Here is an 18,346-nt window from a genome sequence, read left to right as displayed (position 1 = left end):
AAGGAATGAACTCTACTTTATTTTGGTTCGTCACTATATGACACATATAAGAAAAAAACAAATAAACACTAGTCAAATGTTCACAATTTACTTTACTAAAGCACATTTCGAGTCTAATCTAATTTATATCACAAATGCAAAGTGCAGTCGATTTAAAGATTTTACACCAGCCAGTCAAACATGTTGTAGGTTAGTTGCAAATATGATTATATATTCTGCCCAACAAATGCAAAGTGCAGTATGCAAATGCTATATTAAGGTCATTATTATTAGCCCATTCTGATTTTTTCTTTTTGTGACTGTGGCTACAAAACAAGCAACTGTTGTCCAGAGCCTTGCCTAATTACTCGAGCTTGCCTAGTTAACCTAATTATCCTATTTAAGCCTTTAAATAGCACTTTAAGCTGAAAACTAGTATCTTCCAAAATAACTAGTAAAATATGATGTTCTGTCATTAAAGACAAAAAAATGTGGTTGGCACTGTCACATCACAGCAAGAAGGTCACTGGTTCGAGTCCCAGCTGGAATAAACTAAAGTGTCCGTAGGGTAGCACGGTGGCGCAATGGATAGCACAATCGTCTCATAAGCAAGAAGGTCGCTGATTCGAGCCCTGGTTGGACCACTTGGCATTTCTGTGTGGAGTTTGCATGCTATCCCAGTGTTTGTGTGGGTTTCCTCCGGGTGATTCGGTTTCCCTCACAGTCCAAAGACATGCGCTATAAGTGAATTGAATAAGCTAAATTGGCCGTAGTGTATGTATGTGAGCGTGTGCAAGAGTGTGTGGGTGTTTCCCAGTTTTGGGTTGCGGCTGGAAGGGCATCCGCTCATTCCGCTGTGGCGAACCCAGATTAATAAAGGCACTAAGCCGAAAAGGAAATGAATGAATGAATGAAAATTGTCCGTAGTGTGTGAGTGAATGAGATAGTGTATGGGTGTTTCCCAGAGCTAGGTTGCAGCTGGAAGGGCATCCTCCGCATTAAATGTATGCCAGTGTAATTGGCGGTTCATTTCACCGTGGCGACCCCTGATAAATGAGCGAGTGTTAAAAAAAATCGTCTCTCCATTAAACAGCAATTGGGAAATATTTCAAAATGCCTTATATCTATTACCCAATTCTGACCAAATGTGTAGTTACTGTACTTAACTAACCTTAATTTTTCTAAATATGTTCCTGGCCTTAATGTGCAGCTTACAGTACTCATAGTGTAACTTACATGCTCATGATAAATCCTGTGCTGTAATAATTAGATTTTTGTTGTTTCATTCAGAAATACATCACATAATTGAAGTAAAAGTAGTTTGTGAAAGGTACATGAACTGACTTTGAGAGCAACTCAATCTACAGAGAGATTTCTGTCCTTACAAATGAAGAAACGCCATTGGTTTCGTGCTCTTCCTGGAAATCTTTCTCTTCACACACTCCTTTCTCCTGCAAGGAAATAAGAAACAAAAAATTAGACCAATCCGAAACTAGCCCAAACTATACACTTCCAGATTTAAGCACAAGTCATGCGAGACACAATAAAACAAACCTAATTATAACCCCCTCTTTATTATCAAATAACTAAAGTCACTGAAAAGGGCGAGAACATAAATCAGACGAGCCTTTGAGTAAACGGGCCTGCAGAAATACACTTGTGATGCTCTGATGCCTCCTCAACCAATCACAGACGAGCATAAAGCATTCTGGGTACAGACAAAGTAGACTTTATTGATTTTTCCTGCTTTGTCTTTCACAATAGAGAGCGTCGGCCACAGCGATCAGGGTTATATATAGAGCTTATCTTATTGAAGCAACAGTCCAAACATGGGATACGATTTGTTTAAGCTTTACAAAGGAGGGCAGTTTTGTTTGACAAGCTGTTTTGACGCACACACACACACCAAAAAGCACTGAAGTGAAGTGGGTTAAAGATTTCAGACGTCATATTTAAGACTGGTAGTCGATTCCACAAAGAATTGATTCTTTGATTCAGAGGCTTTTTCGAACTGTACTGAATCAAGCATTGATTCGACTCTCTTGCTCCTGTGAAATGTTTTGAAATGTGCATTTTTGTTCGATGTTTAATGCCATTTTAATTGAAACATGAAGACAGGGCGGGGCATAGAGTAGCTCCTCCCCCTTTTTAACAAAACAGTCAATAACGTTTTCTTATTATTACTGTGAAAGTGATTGAGCTCAAGCGCATCAAACTGAAAAGCAAATGAGAAACGTTTTGAAGGGGGCGGGGCATGTCAGATAGTGGTGTAACGGATCACAAATCTCACGGTCGGATCACACTACGGTTTTTGAGTCACGGATCAGACCATTTTTCGGATCAGCAAAAAGGGGCGGAGACAAATGTCATTTGCTTTCCATTTATACAAAAATATTACTGCAAAAATTACTGGTTTTAACAAACATAACTTAGAATCTGTAATTTTTTATAAAAATACAAATCAAAAAAGAACCAGCAGAAAAAAACGGAAAATGTTCAATAGGAAAAATTATCTTTGCTACTGTTGCTGATAACGCTAAATATAGAAATCTAACATCTTGTACACTATATCATATTTATTTTTAACAATTCACACATGAAAACCTATTCAGTGACATAATTTTGATGATTGTGTCATGTTTTGTCACCATTTTGATGTTTGTCGCCACCCATTGGTTACACAATGTAATTGCTTTCACCAGCATCAAACATTCACTAGCGTCAGGTTCCATTAAACGGTTATTTTAATCTTAAACATTAGTGTTTATCTGAACTATAACCTGTTCTCCCAGTACTTCTGTGTTATTTAATTGTTTGTAACTAACTGAAAAAGTGTAAAAACTGAATCTCCCTGGATCAAACGCAGACTTGACTGCAGTGCTTAGAAGGATTAATAAACATATGCAAATAATCATTTATCGTTCAAGTTGTGCGGGTTTGAATTGAGATCACGATCTTTTAATGTTTAATTTTGCAGCGTTACACAATGTATTAATGCAGGCTAAACAATTACCACACCATAACTTTTTCCATCATCATTATATTTTACAGGGAAACCAAAATGCTTTCATACACGTAATTTGAATGACGCAATCTCTCTGCAATTGTTATAAATGTTGGATTAACCTACTAGTTCAAAAAAAGCTATTAATTCGCACAACGTGTGTGGTCCGAACTGTGGGTTGTGATCCATACGGATCATGGATCAACCGTGATCCGTTACACCCCTAATGTCAGATATTAGAAAGCATTTGATTGGTCTTAAGATTTGATGAGAAACTGAAGTATAGTGTGATTGACAACAACAAATATTGATGTCGACTCTTTCTTGCTTAAATGTCCTGCAAAATGTTTTCAAATGTGCGTTTTTATTTAGTATTTAACGTAATTTCAACTGAAACACAAAGACAGGGCGGGATGTAGAGTAGCTCCTCCCCCAAAACAGCCAATAACATTTTGTTTTTAACACAGCTCTGACAGTGAGAGCGATTGAGCTCAAGCGCATAAAATTGAATAGCAAATGAGAAGTGTTTTGAAGGGGGCGAGCATGTCAGATATTAGAATGCATTTGATTGGTTGGAAGATGTGATGAGAAACTAAAGTAGGAGGTGATTGACGTCAAGAAAATATTGACATTGACACTTTCTTGCTTAAAGGTCTTGCAAAATGCTTTAAAATGTGCAGTTTTGTTTTAATGTGTGATGTAATTTTCAACTGAAACATGAAGACAGGGCGGGACAGAGTAGCTCCTCCCCCTTTTAAACAAAACAGCCAATAGCATTGTTTTTTAACATTGCTCTGCCAGTGAGAGTGGTTGAGCTCAAGTGCATCAAATTGAAAAGCAAATGAAAAGCATTTTGAAGGGGGCGGGGCATGTCAGATATTAGAATGCATTTGATTGGTTGGAAAATGTGATGTAAAACTGATGAGGTGATTATCGTTAAAAAATATTGATATTGACTCCCTCTTGCTTAAATGTCAAGTGAAATGCTTTGAAATGTGCACTTTTGTTCAACGTGTGATGCCATTTCAACTGAAATATGAAGACAGGGTGGGACATAGTAGTCCCTCTCCCCTCTTTTCAACAAAACAGCCAACAACATTGTGGTTGAACTCAAGCACATCAAACTTAAAAGCAAAAGAGAAGCGTTTTGAAGGGGGCGGGGCATGTCAGATACTAGAAAGCATTTGATTGATAGGAAGATGTGATGAGAAACTGAAGTATGAGGTGATTGACATCAAACAAACATTGATATCAACCCTCTCTTGATTAAAGTTCCTGTGAAATGCTTTGAAATGTTTGATGTAATTGCAACTGAAATATGAAGACGGGTGGGACAGAGTAGCTCAGAGTAGACAGAGTAAAAAAACAGCCAATATAATTTTGTTTTTAACACAGCTCTGCCAATGAGAGTGGTTGAGCTCAAGCGCAAATGAAAAGCATTTTGAAGGGGGCGGGGCATATCAGATACTAGAAAGCACTAATTAGTCGGAAGATGTGATGAGAAACTGAAGTATGAGGTGACTAGCGACATAAATAGTGATTTGTTATACATCAATGTAGAATAACAAATAAACTTCCGTGGTGATATGAAAGATTTTAAGCTCCACTCTGAATACATAAAAAAACATTAAAGCTGCATGAAGTGAAGAGCTTTTTGTTGCTTTTAATAAAAGTACACCTTTTTCTTTTTTTTCTCCTTGTTAAAATAGCGTGTGTTCTCGCTATAATAAAACATCCAAACAGTAAGGAATCGATTCTAGAACCAGAACTCAGATCTGCCGTTTAGAACATCAGAATAAATGTAAACAGTGTGAGCAGAAGATCGTGAACCTGATCTCTGTCTTTCTCCTCATTCCTCTCTTTCATCCTCTCGTTTTCTATGATGTGGAAGAAGTCTTTCTCTGCACGGGCCACCAGCTCCTCTGCGTTCTCCTCGCCATCCGTCTCCTTCATTTCGTCCTCTCGGCTCTGTTCTGAGCGGCTGCGTTCCTTCAGACGCATCTCTCTGTGTCGAGCCTCCAGAATCTTCTCCCGCTTCGTCTCACGCTCAAACATCTGCAGAAAAACAAGGGGAGAATTCAAAATCATATGACTGTCTTTATAAGTGTATCCTTTTGAATATAATTTTCATTGTAAAAAAAGGATAAATAAATGAATGAGTGAGTAAACGAATGAACGAACGAATAAACGAATAAATAAATAAATAAATAAATAAATAAATAAATAAATAAGTGAATAAATAAGTACAGAAACATATAATAAAAAAGAAGAAGATACACTTTCAGAGTTACTCTCAATTCTCTGGATTTTTCATTAATTGGTATGCGTTTTGAGTAAAAATTTTATTTATAGATATGAGGAGTTCAGATGCTAAACGCCACTTCCGCCAAAAACGAGCTAATAACACTGAGTGAATGTTTTAGGCACGTAGTACACCATCAACAAATAGATTTGATTCTAATCATCTAAATCCCAGATTCAGCGCATTTAGAAATAACAGTTTGCCTTTGACAGCAAAAGTCGCTATATCCCGAGAACCAATCAGAAGGCGCAAATCGAATCATATGTTTTTAATGTAGCAGCGTGCTGAAACGCCGGCTTTTATAGGGAGACTTTTTTTATTCCGCTTTCGATTTTAAAAGACGGAGTTTGATGAACTGGATGAGCCTGTCCGACTGTCAGTGAATGGCAAATGAAACCCCCCTTACCTCAAAACTCTGTGCATTATAAGAAAAAGAAAACACACTGTACAGTCGGAAGTGTATCATGCATTCATAACGATTTTTTGAGCAGAGACGGTACTTTGAATGAGTCCGATTTACTATACATTAAACGACAACTGCATTGAATTCAACTGAAGTTAAGATGTCATTCTTTTATCCCACGTGGATGCTATGAGGATAAACGAGACCAAGACCTTAAGTATGGTGAGAATGAATGAATGGGAGCTTCTAAAATTGTCTGAGAGACATTCTCTTTTTGCCCAACAGGCCTACTTTGTGTTTTATTAGCTAATCGAAGCTATTATTTAAAAGATAAATATAATGTGTAAAACTATACAATACTTATATATTATTTCATATTACCTATACCTCTTATAAGTTTTACACTTTATTATTTCAATCTACCAAGCTTAGTTTACAATGTTTACATTGCTCTACTCATATTAAATCTAAATCCCAAATATCAGAAATGACAACTGATTGTTAAGATTTAATAAATGTCAGTTTTAATGTTATTGATTGATGCACTTACTTGACAAATTTCATTCATTCATTTTCCTTCTGCTTTTTTCTCTGGTTTATCACAGTGGAATGAACCGCCACTTACTTGACAGATTTATGTATTTTAGGTGGTTTGTGTAATGTGTTTTATGTTTGGTAAAATAATTACTAATTGCATCTTTTGTAATTTTTCAACTAATTACACGGCCTTGTCCCAATAGGTGGATTTAGAGGTTTTTGCAAAAAAAGCAGAAGTGGATTTAGCTGGTTTTGATGCAAAAGATAATCTACCTTATTAAAAACCAAAAAAATGTCTAAAGTGACATTTTTGATAAAAGGTATTTTATTTACTAGCTAATAACATTATCAATACATATTAAATGAAACTTCTGAACCTAATCAGAGGAGCCTGATAGAAAATGCTCATTTACAAGAAAAGAGGTCTGATGAATTTAGAGGGTTTTCTGAACTTTTCATATATATATATATATATATATATATATATATATATATATATATATATATATATATATATATATATATATATATATATATATATATATATATATATATGAATAAATTGACACCTTATCAGTATTTTATAAAATATAATATATAATATAATATATATAATATTTTACATTTTATAAAATACTGATAAGGTGTACATTTTTCTAATAGTAATATTATCATTTAGCATATAGTTTATTACAATGGATGAAAAAAAATCCCATATTAAATATATATTTTTTGTATACACATTTTATATGCTGACATATTTTCCCCCAATATTTAATGTCTGAAAATTTATTATTTCAAACTTCATATTATCAGTATTTTATTAAATGAAAACAAAACAAAAATAAACATTTTACACATAATGCTTTATACAGAGAATTAATAATAAGTGTTCTTTTAACTTTTTTTCTATAATATGCCCTCACACAAACAACTCAAAACATTAGATTGGCCAGCCTTGCTTTTTAGATCGCCCCTTCATAAGAAACAGTTCTGTGGGAGAAGATTTCTTGTACCTAATAAAGTGGCCAAATAGTACATTGTTTTAATGCATGTTCACGTGTGAATATACTGTACATCACCTCTGAGACCAGGGCTTTCTCATTCTTCTGCAGTGAACACAGGCCTGCTGAAATCTCCAAAAGAGTGGTGGTTCCCAACTGAGAGCCACAGGCCAGGAAACGGCCGTTATCTTGAACCTTGATGCTGTACAGAGCTTCATCACACACCTGTGAGTAAAAAACACACAAATATAGTGAACATTTCTTCAAGGTAAAGCTGAAATGTTGGACAGTGATACGAGTTTGATGAGGAGACAGAGAGCACATACTTTGAGGCAGAGAGTGGGGTCGTTCTGTTTAAACAAGATGTCCCACACGTCCAAGGTGCCGTCCATCTTTACTGTAAAGAAGACTGAGGGTCTGACTGGACTCCAACAGCCATCTAACAGATGGGCAATGTGATATCTGTAGAAATGGATTTAAAAAAAAAGCACAACAAACATCTAAAGCTGGCATCAATAATGTGTATTTACATATTTAAAAAAGGAGAGTATATACAGGAATCAGAAATTCAATACCTTTTAAGACCTTTTTAAGACTCTTTTCATGCATTTTAAGACCTCATTACCACTTTAGGTTTCAACCGGTAACATTGGCGACATTTTAATTTACAGCATATTTAATAAATACTGACTGTAAGAAAATAATCCTAAATTAAAACGTTATTCATATAAAAAAGCTAATCCAGCAGGTGATGCATATAGAACAGCAGAAATAATGTTGTGCCCGGTTTACGGCAGCAAACAAAGCAGTGTGATGTCAAATCTAGCAGGATTTGATTAATTTCATTAGCTACACAGCATCCCAATATTCCCAGATTAAATTCAGACAAGCTTTATCATGCTGATGCAAAATTTAACACCTTATAAAATAGCATTCAAGACTTTTAAATACTTTTTAAGGGCCTTAAATTTCTCTAAATTGACTTATCAACGTTTAATATTTTTTAAGACCCCGTGGACACAAGGCTGGTGTCCACCGAAGCATTTTGCGGTGCAAAAATGCGAACGCGGTTAAAAAAAAAACAAATACCCTCAAATGTTAGCATTTTAGCAACACAGCTTTATTATTAGTCAGTTGCTGTTACAAGCTGTTGTGGTGGTGTCAGTTGCACGATATGCAGTAGTTCTCCTCTGTGATTTGACAGCGAGCTCTAAGACACTAATAGGTGCTGCATTTTATAATTTTTAATGGTTGAAAAAACGCAGAGCACTCAGCACTGACCATAAAATGTCCCTACAGTGCGGGCACTGAAAAAATGACACGACCATTGACAAAAACAAAATAATCATCTGGAGAAAAAATGCTTTGGTGGACACACAGCATAATGTTCAGCAAGACTGCTTTTATTTGATTGAAAATGCTGCAAAAAAAAATGTAGTATGAAATATTGTAAAACAAAAAAAAAGTTATTTTTGTAAATTTTGTAATATTTTTGTACATTTTTTTATATGCAATTTATTGATCTGATAAATTTTCTGTAGTTTTCAGTGTCACAATCCAATCCTTCAGAAATCACTCTAATATTCAGTTTCAGTGCTTAAGTAACATTTATAGTTATGGTCAATGCTGAAAATAACTGTATTGCGTAACATTTTTACATATACTATCATATTTTTTAAGGGTATATTTTATAAACAGTTTAAAAGAACAAAAATGGGTCTCACTTTATATTAAGTGTCCTTAACTACTATGTATGTATGCCAAAATGTAAATAAAATGTACTTTTTGTGTTCATAATGTATTGAAGAAAACTTCTGGTGCTCACGAGGTGGGATATGGGTAGAGTTAGGGACAGTTTTGGTGGTATGGGTAGGCTTAAAGGTGGGTTAACGTGTAAGGGAAGGTCAATAATGTAATTAAAGGTGTAAGTACAGAAACTAATAACAAGTAATATTATTAATAATAAGTACATTTCAGTGAAAGTATAGATTAGTTAAGGTCACTTAATATAAAGTGGGAGCCAAAATGTATTGTATTGTAATGTGTTGTATTGGGTTGTATTGGGTTGGTTGGTTGGTTGGTTGGTTGGTTGGTTGATTGATTGATTGATTGATTGATTGATTGATTGATTGGTTGATTGATTGATTGATTGATTTGATTGAGTTGGTTGGTTGGTTGGTTGGTTGGGTGGTTGGTTGGTTGGTTGATTTGATTTGATTTGATTTGATTTGATTTGATTTGACTTGATTTGGTTGGTTGGTTGGTTGGTTGGTTGGTTGGTTGGTTGGTTGGTTGATTGGTTGATTGGTTGGTTGATTGATTTGATTGATTGGTTGCGTGATTGGTTGGTTGGTTGGTTGGTTGGTTGGTTGGTTGGTTGGTTGGTTGGTTGGATGGTTGGTTGGTTGGTTAAATAATTGGTTGGATAATTGATTGGTTGGTTAGTTGGTTGGTTGATTGATTGATTTGCTGATTGATTGGTTAGTTGACTGATTGATTTTTCAGATGATAGATAGATAGATAGATAGATAGATAGATAGATAGATAGATAGATAGATAGATAGATAGATAGATAGATAGATAGATTGATTGATTGATTGATTGATTGATTTGGTGATTTTCCAAAAACAAAACAAAGAATTACTTACTTAGTCCACATGATGGAGGACTCTTTGATGTCCTCTGACCAGATGCGTGCTGTCCAGTCACCCACAGTCAGGAAGTTCTTTGGAAAAAATGGGTTCCTCTGCAGGGCATAAATGGGTCCATGATGTCTGCTGTATGTGCATACGATCTTCTCAGCTGGAGTTTTTGCTTTGCGATTGCACGAAATCACAAGACCCTGCTCTGTGCCCACCATGAACTTAGTGGGCTTGTGTAAAAAAAAAAAAAAAACTAATCATGGTGAATTTCTCATCATTTCTCTTTCTTTTTTGAATGGGACAAATAATAAAACCTGATCTCACCATAGTTGTCTCAAACTCCAGTGAGATTGCACCAAGTGAATTATCAATGTTGCCCTTCTTAGTGGGGTCCATCACGAGTCTCTCGGTGGGCTCACTCATCTTGCGAATGTCCCACCACAGGACCTGGAGTCAGATGCATGAGCATGTTTAATATCTGATGACTGTATTAGTATGTTATGTTGTTCAATAACCCCATTTCACACATACAGACTTTTCCAGCAAATTCTCTACACTATTCTCTGCACCTATTGAGTCAGTACACCACAGACACCACGAAACGCTGAGTTTTTTTTTTCTCTCATTCAGCATGCGGTATGAAATTCTATTAAAACAACACATTTCCAGCAGTTCATACTCACATACAATATCTCGTTTATCATGATGGTCATGCATGAAATGTTCCTAAATGAAAGTGAAAGTGCCAAACTGCAGTTAAAGTTGACAAATTAAAAATGAAACAGCCGAAAGTACAGGAAACTCCAGAGGAAATGTGAATAGCGTGTTGACTCAATGAGATTAATCGAATTATGTGCTATAACATGTAAAACGGGATCATGAAAGGAACATTCAAAATGCAACTCATGTAAACGTCTTAATCATATAATTTTCTCTTTTTCAGATTAAGGCAAATAATTCAATTACTGATGTCCATGTAAACTTAGTCACTGTTTTCCAGTGAAATTGTGATACTTTTGATCTGTGTCTGCAATCGATTTTTATATTCCGCAGGTTAATGTCCCTTCGCTATCCAAATCAAATATCATCCTCTCCAACTCCCTCTCTAACACCTCACCCCCTCTCCTCACCCTGCTCTCCAACTCCATCAAAGAAAAGATAGAGAATGAGCCTGTATAATGCATACAGTCATGTAAAATATTTCTTTTTCCATATGGGATTAAGGGACTGGGTTTGTTTTTGGGATAGTATGAATGTCCATTGGGCTAATTTTGTTTGGCCATTGGCTACATTTGTAGTGAAAACCTGGCAACCCAGCTAAAGCCATTAAACTGATGTCAACAGAGAAGGACCACCACTCCAAATGCGAAACCAAATGCTCATACCTTGATTGAAGATTAAAAAACAACCATTTTATCTTCAGTGGATTAACGTTAAGGGGATTACTTTAAGTATCACAATGTGCACCAGCAGAATAAACATTGTAAATTTTGATTTCACAAACACTTAACCGAAGACAGTTTGTATCTGTTTGTTGTTGTTTTGTTCATATTGTGAGTAAAATATTGAACGGTTAAGCAATAAGTTGAGAACACTCTATAAATCTCAATTAAATACTGATCCTTTCTTTATATGAGAGTTATGTGTGATTGTACACAGACCTGGCCATCTGTAGAAGCAGAAAAGATGTCCGTGCCTGTCTTTGACTGCAGCCAGATGGCTTTGTAGACAGGATCTCTATGGCTGAATTCAATGGGTGACATCTCCACTGGCTGGCTGCCTTTACGAGTGTCCCAGTATGCTGGCAATCAGGCAAAAATAAAACATTAAGTACATACTAATTTCAACCTTGCATCCAAAGGACACGAGTTCAGCCATTAGATTTTACAAAAGAGCTATGTGTGCCTTATCTAGCAAACATTATTCAGAAAAGGTCAAAGGTACTTTTTTCAATTAAGCATAATTTATTGAGGACTAAAAATGCCAAGAGAGACTGAGGCAAATGTAATTACACTGCTAAAAGAGTTCAGATGTTCTTCTGTAGCTGGATAGGCCAAGATTAATTGTGTATCCAAAGATTGTGTGATAAAACTCACCAATTTGTCCATTGTAGCTGCCGCCAATGAGAATGTGTGAATCTTTCGGGTTGTACTCCAGACAAACAAGCGGACATACAGGTTTCAGAGTCATCTCAGGTTTATTGGGATTTTCTGAAAGTAAAAAAAGTTCCTTGGTACCCTAACTATGCATTTGTATCATTAAATAAAATGTTGTTTTGTTTAATGATATACCAATGTCCCATATGTAGGAGTCGAAGCTCATGTCATTGGGTGCTCTCTGGAACTCCAGGGAAGAGTAAGCTACTGCCAGTTTATGGTTGCCATCAGGGTGCCAGGACAAACTTGTGGCTGTCCGCTTCACTTCATTTGGGTCTCTAGAAAAAAAAGAAAGAAAAAAAAAAGATTCTCAAATCAAAAAATACTTAATAAATGGCACTTTTTATTTTAATATAAGTAAGAAAGTAAGAAAAAAGAAAGAAAATCTTTTAACTCTTTAATGACAACAGTACAAACACTGTACCACGTTAAAAAGCAACCACATTATTTAAATAAAGACAAATATGTAAATACAAAAATAAAAATAAAATTATTATCTGAGCAATAAGTACTTCATAAATGGCTTTATTCATTTAAATGAGTTAGAAAGAAAGAAAGTAAAAAATTATTCTAAGCAACAAATATTTCATAAATACATACAATTTATTTATTTAAATGAGTTTAAGAAAGAAAGAAAGGTTTTGACTTTTCTCTAACGACAACAGTACAAACACTGTATCAAGTTAAAAAGCAATTACATCACTTAAAAAAGAAACATCTATATACAAAAATAAATAAAGAAAGAAAAATAAAGAAAATTATTCTCAAAAAAATAAATACTTCAAAAATGGCTTTTTTTATTTTAAAGTGGTTAAGAAAGAAAGAAAGAAAGAAAGAAAGAAAGAAAGAAAGAAAGAAAGAAAGAAAGAAAGAAAGAAAGAAAGAAAGAAAGAAAGAAAGAAAGAAAGAAAGAAAGAAAGAAAGAAAGAAAGAAAGAAAGACTTGAAGTCTTTAATTACAACAGTACCATGTACTGTACCAGTACCACTGTACCATGTTAAAAAGCAACTACATCATTTAAATAAAACCATGTATATACAAAATAAATAAATAAAAAGAAAGAAAATTATTCTCAAAGCATACTTCATAATTTGCCCTATTTATTTAAATAATTAAATAAAAATGATCATAATCTTTTTGGTTTAAATTCCATCCTAATTTGTATTGGCAACCAATAGTTTAAGGTCACAAAGATAGTTTAATGTTTATTCATCAGCCATCATTTTCATCATTCTGAGAAGCCATTAGTGTCACATGACCCTGCAGAAATCAGTCTAATGTGCTGATTTGGTGTTCAAACATGAACCAGAAGAGATGGCAAGTTTTAAGACAAAGTAATTATTCATAATTGCATGTTTAACAGTCATGCTTACATTCTCCACGGTATTTAACTTCTTAAAATAAAGTTGTGGCTCTACCATTTGTGGGACTTTTATTTAGATACATATGCTACTGTGATCATGTAATGATGCACACAATAAAACAAAAAAACAAAAAATTGCAAAACCTTATAAACTTTTATTTATCATTAGATCATTAGCAAATTTTACCCTCCTCTTTATATCAGTATTTCTCTAATAATGTTTGGAATGGAATGGTGATGATGTATAAAGATAATGGACAAAAGATTCAAAAATGTACCCAAAAGCACCCAAAATATATATTTTTAAAAATTGATGTAAAAAGATGACATCTTATTCACAGTTTATCCTGGCTCAAATAGAAGTGGTATGCCGATCATGAAATTTTAAATACATTTTGCAATATTATTTTTGTAATCTTATCAAGTAAAGTGGGCAGCACGGTGGCGCAGTGGGTGGCACAATCACCTCACAGCAAGAAGGTCGCTGGTTCGAGCCCTCAGTTGGCATTTCTTTGTGGAGTTTGCATGTTGTCCCTGTGTTCGTGTGGGTTTCCTCTGGATGCTCCGGTTTCCCCCACAAGTCCAAAAACATGCGGTATAGGTGAATTGCGTAAGTTAAATTGTCCATTGTGTATGTGTGTGAATGAGTGTGTATGGATTTTTCCCAGTGATGGGTTGCAGCTGGAAGGGCATCCGCTGCATGAAACATATGCTGGATCAGTTGGCAGTTTATTCCGCTGTGGCAACCCCTGATTAACAAAGGGACTAAGCCGAAAAGAAAATGAGTGAATCTTGTCAAGTAAACTATTTTTCTTATTTATTTTCTTATTTAAAAAGACAAATCTTAAATGTCATTATATCCATAAGCAGTGCTTGAGCATCACTTGGGGTCTGTCAGTAGCCGAGACTGTCTGTCTGACTTTTGTCTAAAGGTGAAGGTGGTACAAATTTGGCAGAGGTGGCCCCCTCATTATTTCCTTATGCAGGAAAAACCCTGTCTTGTTCATTCACAAAACTGGGTTGATATACTTTTGTGCTCACCTGAAGACATTGATTGTCTTTGCTGATGGTTGTTCCTCTGATTCTTCCACATCTTCCTCATCCTCGTCCTCCAGAAAGTCCTCATAGATGTCAGTGGCGTTGTTTTGCCTAATGCAGTGTTCCATGAGCTACAAGAAGTCGTCAAAACTATCATTTTTAATGTAATAAAATCCCAACATAGGGTTAAAGCTAAGGCCAGCATCTTATATATATAGATGGGTGAAAGATGAGACTTCCATTTTGTATGTCTGCATCAGATTTTTATACATAGAAAAGATAGTATCTCCTTTAAGAAATCTAATAATAAAAAGTAAAAATATGAGTGAAATAATGTTTGTTATTCAGCATAATTGATATACTAACAGTGCATCCACAAAGTATTCATAGCGCTTCACTTTTTCCACATTGTTACATAAGTATTCACACCTTTGCTCAATAATTTGTTGATGCACCTTTGGCAGCAATTACAGCCACAAGTCTTTTTGAATATGATTCCACAAGCTTGCCACACCTGTCTTTAGGAATTTTTGCCCATTCCTCTTTGCAGTACCTCTCGAGCTCTATCAGGTTGGATGGGAAACGACGGTGTACAGCCATTTTCAGATCTCTCTAGAGATGTTCAATAGGATTTTGGTCTGGCCTCTGGCTGGGCCATTCATTAACCGAGTTGTTGTGAAGCCACTCCATTGATATTTTGATGGTGTGTTTTGAGTCATTGCTGGAAGATGAACCATCGCCCCAGTCTGAGGTCAAGAGCACTCTGAATGGATGTCTCTGTACATTGCTACACATATCTTTCCCTCTAGCCTGGCTAGTCCTCCAGTTCCTGCTGCTGAAAAACATACCCACAGCATAATGCTGCCACCACCATGCTTCACTGTAGGGATGGTATTAGCCTGGTGATGAGCAGTGCCTGGTTTTCTCCAAACGTAACGGCTGGCATTCACTCCAGAGCTCAATTTTAGTCTCATTAGACCAGAGAATTTTGTTTCTTGTTGTCTGAGTCCTTCAGATGCCTTTTGGCAAATTCCAGGTGGGGAGTGGCTTCTGTCTGGCCACTCTACCATACAGGCCTGATTGGTGAATTGTTGTTGTCCTGCTCTCCTCTCTCCACAGAAGAACGCTGGAGCTCAGACAGAGTGACCATCGGGTTATTGATCACCTCCCTGACTAAGGTCCTTCTCCCATGATCACTGGCCGGCCAACTCTAGGAAGAGACCTGGGGGTTCCAAACATCTTCCACTTACGGTTAATGGAGGTCACTGTGTTCATTGGAACTTTCAAAGCAGCATAAATATAACCTTCCCCAGCCTTGTGCCTCGAGACAATCCTGTCTCAGAGGTTTACAGACAATTCCTTTGTCTTCATGCTTGGTTTGTGCTTTGCAGGTTGACATGCACTGTCAACCCTGGGACCTTATATAGGCAGGTGTATGCCTTTTCAAATCATGTTCAATCAACTGAATTTACCACAGGTGAACTCCAATTAAGCTGCTGAAACATCTCAAGAATGATCAGGGGAAACAGAATGTACCTGAGCTCAATTTAGAGCTTCATGGCAAAGGCGGTGAATACTTGCGCACATGTGATTTTTCAGGTGTTTTATTGTAATAACTTTGCAACAATTTCCAAAAACATTTTTTCACATTGTCATTATGGGGTATTGTGTGTAGAAATGTAAGGAAATAAATGAATTTAATCCATTTTGGAACAAGGCTGTAACAAAAAAAGGAGGAAAAGTGAAGCGCTAAGAATACTTTTTCCGGATGCACTGTATTTTAAAACTAAATAGCACATAGTCTAAAATGTTCATATCAAAAAAACTTGGCGTGCCCATATCCCAGGCAGTTTTTAATGAAGAAATGAAAAAAAAAAAAAAAAAAAACAATAATTTGAATGATATAGAGCAAAGTAGAAAGAGAAAAATGTTCACCAAAAATGAAAATGTGCTCATCCTTAAGCAGTCTCTTTTTTTCTGTTGAATCCAAAAGAAGATATTTCGAAGCATGTTAGAAATGGGTAACCATTGACTTCTATAGTAAGAAAAACAAATACTATGGAAGTCAATGATTAACAGTTTCTAACATTCCTCAAAATATCTTCTTTTGGGTTTGACAGAAACTCAAACAGGTTTATGACAAGTGAAGAGTGAGTAAATGATGACAGAATTATCATTTATGAGCAAACTGTTCCTTAAACTGACAAATAATAAATCATTTGGGGCTGCATTATGATCCCAAAAGGCTACTCACACCAGCAATCTGCATAATGGTGTTCTGATAGTGTTCATCCTTCTCCACTTTCTTCCTGTAGCGCATGGTGGCCTCCATGTCATCTGGATTAAGATCTTTCGGCCAACCTCCTTCCACATGGTTTATTCCTCGTGACTCAGATTCAAAGCGCTCCGTGTTCACCTGAACAGGACAAGATTTACGGGGTAATTACAACTTTAATTCAGTGTAACTAAAACAGCTCAAGTCAGAATTATTAGCCCTCATCAGAATTAGTTTTTTTATATATATATATTTTCTAAATGATGTTTAATAGAGCAAGGGGATTTTCACAGTATGTCTGATGATATTTTTTCCTCTGGAGAAAGTCTTATTTGATTTATTTCGGCTAGAATAACAGCTATTAAACCATTTTAAGGTCATTATTATTATTTTGTTTTCGATTTTCTACAGAACAAACCACTGTTATACAACGATTTGCCTAAATAATCTAACTAGCCAAGCCTTTAGATGTCACTTTAAGCTGAATACTAGTATATTGAAAAATATCTAGTCAAATATTAATTACTGTCATCATTGCAAAGATTGGGGGAAATATTTAGAGGGGGACTAATAATTCAGGAGGGCTAATAATCCTGACATCGTAATTATATATAGTGGTATTTGTTGATATGTCTCACCTCATGCTCTGACATTTCACCTGCACACTGTATGGTCACATTACATGGATCTCTCACTGTGAAGTTTGCAGCGAGGGAAGTGTCTGGCAGAATGTCCACATGCAGCTCAGCTGGACGGTCTGAAAAGTTACATTGTCGACCAAACTCGCTGCGCTTTTTGGTGTACACGTACACTATCTCCATTTTAGCTAAAGGTAAGCAAAAAGTGCAGTTCATTATACATTTGTATTGAACGTGTGGGTCAGAGTCATCTGATGATATATTAATAGACTTTCTCTAAAAACCACAGTGCAGACAACAACAAAAAAAAATTATTAACTATCTTATTAAAATGTTATACCATGCACAGTGCAGACAACTAATAACAATAATAATAATAATAATAATAATAACAAACTATCAAATTAAAACTTTATAACACAGGTGCCCAAACAAGGGCCCGCGGGCCAAAGTTGGCCCTTTGTATCCTTTGATTCGGCCCGCCAGTGGAAAAATGATTGGGAAGGGTTGGAGAATGCATTTAACAGATTCTCATTTATATTTTATTGTAACCTTTTGTTTGTTTGTTTGTTTAATTGTTACAGATTTTTTTTTAAATGTACATACTGTCACGTAACGAATAGGGAATAAAGCAGAAGACATCAGCGTGCAAATCAAGGCAGGTTCAGCATGACTTGTGTATTCGGCTGTAAACTAAATATTTTTTATGGTTTTATTGTTCAAATAACAAACATTTTCAAAAAAATTATGACATTAGTAAATATGGTTGAAGTAATTTTTTCTATTCATTTATAAATATCATGAAATAAATTAGAAAATTACCCACGGCAACTTCCTACAGTTTGCTTTATTTACTTTCGGCCCACAGCTTTCAATCAAGCTTACATTGCTTGCTCTTCATAAGAAAGAGTTTAAAGCCTGCTTTATACTTTGCTCTATATTTTAAACCACTGAGTTTTACCCAAGAGCAAATAATATAATTATAATACATTTTTAAAATCTTGC

General features: G+C 35.5%; 1 protein-coding gene across 1 annotated transcript; it reads right to left on the bottom strand.

Annotated features, from left to right (window-relative positions):
• Nucleotides 1–904: 904 nt before the first annotated feature.
• dnai2b (dynein, axonemal, intermediate chain 2b) lies at nucleotides 905–17,524 on the bottom strand. The gene is made up of 12 exons (XM_056469831.1): nucleotides 17,342–17,524; nucleotides 16,683–16,844; nucleotides 14,432–14,559; nucleotides 12,163–12,305; nucleotides 11,968–12,081; nucleotides 11,533–11,672; nucleotides 10,196–10,318; nucleotides 9,878–10,101; nucleotides 7,556–7,691; nucleotides 7,308–7,454; nucleotides 4,814–5,038; nucleotides 905–1,430 (listed from the first exon to the last, which is right to left on the bottom strand). The coding sequence occupies exons 1-12, from the start codon at nucleotides 17,522–17,524 to the stop codon at nucleotides 1,341–1,343; spliced, it is 1,815 nt and encodes a 604-aa protein (XP_056325806.1). The 3' UTR covers nucleotides 905–1,340.
• Nucleotides 17,525–18,346: the final 822 nt, after the last annotated feature.

Source organism: Danio aesculapii, chromosome 12, assembly GCF_903798145.1.
Source record: "Danio aesculapii chromosome 12, fDanAes4.1, whole genome shotgun sequence".
In the NCBI taxonomy this organism is placed as follows: domain Eukaryota; kingdom Metazoa; phylum Chordata; class Actinopteri; order Cypriniformes; family Danionidae; genus Danio; species Danio aesculapii.
The sequence above is the reverse complement of the archived record's forward strand: the minus strand, read 5'-3'. Positions and strand labels throughout refer to the sequence as shown.

Bases quoted from the DNA above. Each gene is read 5' to 3' on its own strand.
- dnai2b (XM_056469831.1), bottom strand. From the start codon at position 17,524: ATGGAGATAGTGTACGTGTACACCAAAAAGCGCAGCGAGTTTGGTCGA. The intron at 11,673-11,967 runs GTGAGTTTTATC...CCTGATTGCCAG, and splicing joins CAGCTACAATGGACAAATTG to CATACTGGGACACTCGTAAA. The intron at 10,102-10,195 runs GTGAGATCAGGT...TTTTTACACAAG, and splicing joins TGGAGTTTGAGACAACTATG to CCCACTAAGTTCATGGTGGG.